The 8,623-nt window shown below is 43.1% G+C and overlaps 1 protein-coding gene across 1 annotated transcript in view; it reads left to right on the plus strand.

Moving 5' to 3' along the window:
• Positions 1-3,931: 3,931 nt before the first annotated feature.
• Positions 3,932-8,623, plus strand: part of LOC106814591 (protein Hook homolog 3-like) — a 14,509-nt gene continuing 9,817 nt past the window's right edge. Inside the window, 6 exon segments of the mRNA XM_014818933.1 lie at positions 3,932-4,038; positions 4,413-4,488; positions 4,653-4,755; positions 5,446-5,526; positions 5,852-5,919; positions 6,581-6,643. Of these exon segments, the coding sequence (XP_014674419.1) occupies positions 3,932-4,038; positions 4,413-4,488; positions 4,653-4,755; positions 5,446-5,526; positions 5,852-5,919; positions 6,581-6,643 (498 nt within the window).

The following is an 8,623-nucleotide window of genomic DNA, read 5'->3' on the forward strand; positions in this document are numbered from 1 at the left end:
TTTAAACGGGGCGCAACGATTCAAACGGGGGGGAGATTTTCCAAACGGGGCGGGCGCGCCCCGTTTGCCAACGTGGGGAGAACCCTGCCACTGAAGTGGTGACAGCCGAAAATCTATGTTCCTAACGATTACTGATAACTTCCTCTGATTACTGCCTAAACGACATCAGGGCAGTTCTTTAGTAAAATTTGGTTTTTTGGTTTTTTTTTCTTTAGAAAATCAAGGGAAGGAAAATTTTATTTTAGTCTCAACTAGCGCCTCCCGTTGGCATAATCATCAGTATGTTGATGGTGGCCAATATAGCGTAGAAGTAGAAGTAGAAGGGTCGGACCCATCAGAGTCTGCTGTCTGGCTCAGCTGCTGGTCTCTTTTGCACATCCCTACACCCCTCCCCCCTACACCCTTCCATGTCTCTACAGTGTATCATCTCTACACCCCTCCCCCTACACCCTTCCATGTCTCTACAGTGTATCATCCCTACACCCCTACCCCTACACCCTCCTTGTCTCTACAGTGTATCATCCCTACACCCTCCCTGTCTACAGTGTGTCATCCTTACACCCTTTCCCCCTACACCCTTTCTGTATCTACAGTGTATCATCCCTACACCCCTTCCCCCTACACCTCCCTGTCTCTACAGTGTATCATCCCTACCTCCCTTTCTTACAGTGTATCATCCTACACCCTCCTCTACACCTCCCTGTCTCTACAGTGTATCATCCCTACAACCCTCCCTGTCTCTACAGTGTATCATCCCTACAATCCTCTCTCCTACACCCTCCCTGTATCTACAGTGTATCATCCCTACACCCCTTCCCCCTACACCCTCCCTGTCCTACAGTGTATCATCCCTACAACCCTCCCTGTCTCTACAGTGTATCATCCCTACACCCCTCCTCCTTACACCCTCCCTGTCTCTTACAGTGTATCATCCCTACACCCTCCTGTCTCTACAGTGTATCATCCCTACACCCCCCTCCTACACCCTCCCTGTCTCTACAGTGTATCATTCCCTACAACCCCCCTGTCTCTACAGTGTATCATCCCTACAATCCTCCTCCTACACCCTCCCTGTCGCTACAGTGTATCATCCCTACATCCTCCTCCTACACCCTCCCTGTCTCTACAGTGTATCATCCCTACAATCCTCCTCCTACCCCTCCCTGTCTCTACAGTGTATATCCCTATACCCCCTCTCCCTACACCTTCCTTGTCTCTACAGTGTATCATCCTACACCCCTCCCATACACCCTCCCTGTCTCTACAGTGTATCATCCCTACACCCCTCTCTATACATACACTCGGTATGTACGCACTTGTCTTGAACTCGTGGAGAAATGAATTTGCGCAACGAACACACACAGCTGATGGGTAGCGAATGGATTGCACGTGCACTACTGTTTTGATTTATGCCAAGTAAAGCATTGTTTCTTGTTGCGATTCACATTCTCAGAATCTGCTTCCAGTAAGCCACACGTACACACACACACACGCGCGCACGGGCACACACACACACACACACACACCACACCACACACAACCACACCACACACAACACACACACACACACACACACACACACACACACACACACACACACACACACACGTGCACACGCACACGCGCACACGCACACACCATACGTCACACACACACACACGTACACACACACTCGGCAATCAGCAGAGCGTCCCTTGCGCAATCATGCGTGTACGTGTCGCAAGACTCTGTGTGAGATGGTATGGTCCGGTATTCGGACTAAAATTACCCATGATAGATACACATTTTCAATTATTCATAACAAATAGCACAGCTGGAAGACCGATCACTGAAATTGAGTTTGCAATAGCACACAGTACAATTTCCTATTTCGACCACATGACACTCCACAGTATTTAATATTATAAAAACGTGAAAAAGGGTGAATATTTTACAGGGGTAGAAATTAACCTTTGAACAAGTGAGTCCAGCGGACTCCCTACCATCAAAAAGAGGGAGTCCGCATCAAAAAGAGGTAGTCCGCATCAAAAAGAGGTAGTCCGCATCAAAAAGAGGGAGTCCGCAGTATACACGTAGTACCACAGATATGAACAAAAAGGACATTTGCGGTGCACGTCTGCCAAATTTTCTTGGGTCATTTGCTAAAAAAATATGGTAATTCCACAAGGCCATGCTCTGGAACGGACTAGTTAGTATAGCAGAATTTTCAGGGAGTCACACGGACTCCTGCATATGTCAAATCAGGGAGTCCGACAGTAAATCGGGGAGTATTTGACTCCAGACTCGCGTTAATTTTGCACCCTGATTTTATGAAAAAAAAGGAATATGAGAAAAATTTAATCTGCATCAAAATTTGTGTCCCACTTAGGTGTGGATGTTGGTATTATTGGCAGAAGTAATATATAACTTTCCTTACTATACCATCCCTTACAAATTGGCATTAATTGTTGGACACATGGTGAGGGTAGATTTGTAATGATAGTAATCACGAGGATTGCGAATGGTAGTCTATATACGCAAGTCCCAAAATAGCCAGGCGTTGTATATTTAGTAAAAGAGTAGTATGCATTATATAGGATAATAATTTATTCAGCGTGGCTACGCGTCCAGACATCGATTTCACATGAGATCAGCCGGTGTTAGTAACAAATTGTTGCATGGAAACGCGTGAGTTAATTGTGTTGTTTGTGGTCAATTTCGTACAGACTTCTACTATTTATTAAACTGCTTCACAACAAAAACCGCACCGGTGCGTATCGTGTATGTTATGGCAAGTGCCCCAAATCCACGTCACGATTAGGCTACGCCCCCTTTTCAAATTGTTGATTTATACTGGATTTACTATTGTTTCAAGAGTTACAAAAACACATTTTTTTGATAAAATACCTAAACGTAAGTAATTATTAATGTGGTAAAAATTACTGTTTAGTGTTTTTTTACTGGAAAAATATAGTTGGGTTCACATAAGAAATGGATGACCGGACGTGTAGCCCGGGAGCTGGGCGTCCGGTAACCGGACGCGTAGCCACGGCCTAATTTATTTTGCCTATTTTTGTCTCAACTCTATTTAAAGTCTATAACTGTAGTGCAATATGGAAGTAGATAACAATTACATGTTAGGTTTGTAAACTTTATGAGTGAAAATATATGATCACTTTCTTAAAGGGATCATTTACTCTAGGTTCTAGGGTTATTTTCAGTTAATTTAGGTTAAAATTATGCTACATAAAAAGTTTCATGGTTTAATCACCATTAGAAGTATTTTTTTAGAAGTGTTTTAAAACTAACAACTACAGTTTGATTACAATGACGGTGGCGCACGATCTGAAAAGTTGCGCAAAACGACTTTTCAGTCAAGGGCTACAGACCGAGGGTGTTTCTTATTTATGAATTTAAAAGCAAAAGGATTGCAATATCCTATAAACGACATATAGTTTCAGTTATATTATGGATAAATTTGTCCTAAAATGAACATCGTTCGGTTAAATAGCATTTAGGTATAAATATAATTGCACCTTTGTGATTAGCCCTTGGTCTGTAACGTGCAAAATATATTGGGAAATGCGCAACTTTTTCAGGGTGGCAGCACAGTCGCGGGTGTTAATGGCGTCGTTCAAATTTCGTAGCGTTGATATATAATTAATTATAACAATTAAATTAGGTATCTGGTAACAAGTAAGTGTGGGTATAGACGATTTGTTATACAGTAAGTACAGTTGTATGCAGTAAAATCCTAGAGTCTAGTATCCCTTTAAGTACTTTCTGTGGTTACTGGTTATAAATCTTAGTAAACCTTGTGATGACTTTTCTAAGCTATTAATAGTATCAGGAGCGTATAATGACAAATATGTTCTTGAAATATTTTGTCATTATACGCTCCTGATAGTATTATCCCCAGCATGTATATTTATATAGATGTGGACAGAATTTGATGGCTTTTGCATTTTCTCAGTTGCAGACATTTGATGTGGAGACCGAGTTTGACAGCATAACCAGTCTGAGTGATGGTGTGATCATGAGTGAAGTCCTGATGCAGATGTGAGAAGTCTTACATGCATGCGTGTTCTATGTGCATTTTTACACTGTGTGCTACAACCAATTTTAAAATTAAACATATTCCGTATGTATACAGTGGTTCTTCTGTGTGACAAAGTTACTATTAAATCTATTTCAACAGGCTATTTGTAACTAGAAAGAAATTTAACAAATTGTGTAACATTTGTTATGTCCAATATTTTTTGATACAGTTACCCTATAAGCAGTCTTTGGAGTTATTTTTATGTTTGGCACCAGTTTTTTATCTGTCTGTTGTTAAGCTGTAAGGATTGCAGCAATAGTTATGTTACGTGACTGTGTCATATCTCTGATTGTCGCTCGTCAGTCGGTGATGCTCATTAATCTCTTGTTCGCAGTGCTCCAGGATTCTTTAACGAAGAATGGAAGTCAAAGATCAAGGTTGATGTAGAAGTTAGCAATAAGAGAATAAAGGTGAGTGTGTGCGCTAAAATGTAGGGACATTTTAGGGTAATAATTCATCGAATAATCTAGGTAAGTAACAGGAATTGTGAGGTACATAATTTTATTGTTAATCTTGTGATATTTGTAGAGGTGACTTGTGGATTAACTCGTCTATAAAACATTCTAACATGCAGATTAGCAATCTGAAGAAAATTCTCAAAGGAATTCTCGATTACTACTCGCAAGTACTTGGTCAACAGATCATTGACTTCCCCATGCCTGACGTGAGCCTAATAGGTAAGCCTCATACCATGAATATATGTATAATTAATTAAGAATCTATTATCAATTATGTATACATGAGTCTCCTGGCAATACCTACATGTGGGGTCGTGTGGGCATGCAGGCCATTTCGGTGGCATGTGAGTGCACATGTGCGTCAGTGGCAGTTACAGAATTTGTGTATAGGAAGGGATTATGGGTGGCAATCTTGTTGTAAGAGGGAGATAAGGGGCTTGTCTTAAAGCTGTGTTTGCAGAACTAGTACACTATTTATACTTATTTATTACTTATTATTTGCTGTGGAGGGTGGGGGCTGATGGAGATTATGGGAAGTCTGGCGCCGCCCCCCCCCAACCACCTCTCATTGGCACCACTGATGTGCGTGTTTGCATGCCTGCATGTCTTTTGTGTGTGTGTGTGTCTGTGTGCGTGCGTGCGTGCGTTCGTTCATGCGTGCGTGCGTGCGTGCGTTCATGCGTGTGTGCGTGCATGCGTTCGTGCGTGCGCGTTCGTTCATGCGTGTGTGTGCGTGCGTGCGTGCATGCGTTCGTGCGTTCGTGCGTGCGCGTTCGTCTGTGCATGCGTGTGTGCGTTCGTCCATGCGTGCGTGCGTGCGTGTTCGTGTGTGCGCGTGCGTGTACCAGCGTGTAGTTAGCGGCGCACTCTGGTGGGCTTGACACGCTCGTGGCCGTGAACGTGTTTCAGGAGAGTTTGGCGACTCGATGGAGCTGGGCAAGCTGCTGCAGCTCATCCTCGGATGCGCAGTCAACTGTCAGAACAAGGAAGGTGTGTATGACGTCAACCTACCTCCGCCTCACCTCCCCATGTCACCCGTGTGTACCCCTTCGCTACTGCTGCAGGGATGTATGAGCCACAGTGAATCTTACTAACGCCTCTGCTGCCTAAATCGGATGTGTCTGCGTAATTGTGTTTTCGGTTCGTTTGCTTTCGATCAATGGCCCTATCTGGTCAAATTACGGTCAGGTGAGTTTGATTTGTAGATTGATTGAAGCGATCGATTTTGTATATTTGTTTCAATATTTTACGTCTCGAAAATTGACTTCATGTCGAAAAAATTAACGCCTTTAATTCTGGATCCTTTTCGATGCAGAGTACATCCAATACATAATGGGAATGGATGAGGACGTACAGCAGTATATCATGAAGGCAATCCAGGAGGTAGGCTCGCGTTACTGTATGATCCATGTTCTCTGACAGGCTGGTAGGCAGAGATTGTGGTAGTTTGTCTCAGATATATATATATCATCATATATATATATATATTATAGATGCTACCTTTCCGGATTTTACCGGAAATCCGGGTTTAAAAAAAAAAGGTAAACAGTTCTGGAAAAAAATCAGAAAAAATCCGATTGAAAAACCCTGAAAATCAAACCCAAAATAACAGTATTTAGATTTAGGATTTTCATCATTGCGAATTAGCGCATTAAATTTAGCATTAGGGAGCTTTCGATTTGCACGACGGATCGTTCTGCGTCTGTAAAAATTAATTACCACAACTTCGCTACGCTTTAATTGGTCACTACTTAATAGTTCAGGATGTTTTGGAACCACCCTGTTTGGGACACCAGTGCGCCCATTCATGATTTGCGCATCGACCATATTTGAGACACCAGTGGGGTTTCTGCATTACAAAATATAATAATAAAATATAAGAACCCAGGAGGCAAGTCACCTATTTCTCTCAGTCTGCCTGCCAGAAATGGTCCTGGGTCATTTTGACAGCATGGCTACAATAGTCGATGTATAGTCTGGTCTGTGTGCTGTAACGTGGACACACGTTTCTTGATATTGAAGTGCGTTATGTTCTCGATGACAGCTCATGAACAAGGAAGTGCCGGCTCCACCAGGAGCGTCAGAAACGGGAGACACTCAGAATCAGGTGAGCCAAGAACTGATACGCGCATACGCTGATAAACCGCACAACATCCCGCGGTACAACGATTCACTCGTGTTTTATGTTTAGTAGTTATGTATACATACATGCAGTGTTTTATGTTTAGTAGTTATGTATACATACATGCAGTGTTTTATGTTTAGTAGTTATGTATACATACATGCAGTGTTTTATGTTTAGTAGTTATGTATACATACATGCAGTGTTTTATGTTTAGTAGTTATGTATACATACATGCAGTGTTTTATGTATTAGTCTTAATTATGCTAGTTCCTAGTATTCGGCTTGGGGTGTGATGCAGGTTTGATTGGAATGAGAGAAATTGCGCAAAAGTAGGTTTCTGGTAATCTTTCAGTTGTGGTCATTCGCTGTAAATTCGTTGGCACATTACTGTATTTGGTTGGTTATTATCATAGTGCTTAGCAGGTGAAATCCCTCCTTGTGTCTGTGTAAAATGACGGATCTATGTTTTTATATCGCGTGGAGTTTATCGAATGTTTAGCCTTAGGAAGCTGTTGTTTAAGATTGGCATAAGTGATGAATTGAATTTTAAAATTTCCCCAATCCAGGAGCATGTGTAGTATGATGGGTTAGGTTATACTCTTTTACACTCTAAATCTGATTATATTAAAAGGGACACTAGTGATTATATGGAATATTGTAACAGTCCATTTGAGTGAACGTATGGCACATCACTTCTGAAGTTACGCTAGATTTTAGACGGGCCCCTGCATGTTATAGTACTAGGTGCAGAGATTAGTCACGGTGAGCAGAAGCTGCATAGCAAGTATTGCAAGCTGAACACTAGGACTAGCAATTGACTACCTATGTCAGGGGTGGGCAAACTGCGGCCCTCTACGGGGTTCTGTGCGGCCCGCGGAAGCCTGCAGCAAATAAAAAAATAAATGTAAAAAATAAATTTTTTTTTTTTTAAATCAATAAATTTTTGTGAAAGTCAACATGTTTGTGCTTGAACCGAGGCTGACTTTTACAGTGTCATACAGATTAGTGTTCTATTGTCTCTGGTTCGCTCTGCAACGCCATTTCAGCTAATTATGGTCCAGAGATGGCGCCCTTGTGGCAAAACGCACGTATCATCTTAGAGCGCACCGCCTGATTTTAAAAGGTGCGGCCCTTTGACTTTTCATGGCCCACTGATGCGGCCCTCGCTTTGAAAAGTTTGCCCACCACTGACCTATGTAATTCATGTTAGATTTGTGAAGTGTTCTAACTGGTTTAGTCACCGGTGGTGTGATGTAAATGGCTGGGTAGCATTTATCGTATACGTCTACTTTTGCATGTAAGTTTATGTGTGTGTGTGTGTGCGTATGTATGTGTGCGTGTGTGTAACCATGTTTGTCTGTGCGTGTGTGTCTTTGTGTGTGTGTATGTACATGTATGTTGTGTATGTGTGATCACATGTCTTTATATCAGTATCTTACTGTGATCGAAAATATAATTATAACACTAGACCCTGAGTGCTAGACGAATCCAACGTAATGCGTGTGTTGTGTGCCGTTTGTTTTCACGACCGCATATTGCCCGGATGTTATGGCGTGTACAGAATAAGAAGGTAAAACAGCTGAAGACCTTTCAACAGCTGCATCTCACCAAGTATAGCGTAGGCATCCATTTATACACTTCTCTCTCCATGGCACACATTAGTAGCATCGCTTGCGTGCCTGGCTACCTGCCTACCTGCCTGCCTGCCTGCCTGCCTGCCTGCCTGCCTGCCTACCTGTCTGCCTGCCTGCCTGCCTGCCTGCCTGCCTGCCTACCCGCCTGCCTGCCTGCCTGCCTGGCTACCTGCCTACCTGCCTGCCTGCCTGGTTACCTGCCTGCCTGCCTGGTTACCTGCCTGCCTGCCTGCCTGCCAGCCTGCCTGCCTGTCTGCCTGCCTGTCTGTCTGCCTGCCTGCCTGCCTGCCTGCCTGCCTGCCTGCCTGCCTGCCTGCCTGCCTACCTA

This window comes from Priapulus caudatus, unplaced genomic scaffold (genome assembly GCF_000485595.1).
Source record: "Priapulus caudatus unplaced genomic scaffold, Priapulus_caudatus-5.0.1 Scaffold948, whole genome shotgun sequence".
NCBI classification, from domain to species: domain Eukaryota; kingdom Metazoa; phylum Priapulida; class Priapulimorpha; order Priapulimorphida; family Priapulidae; genus Priapulus; species Priapulus caudatus.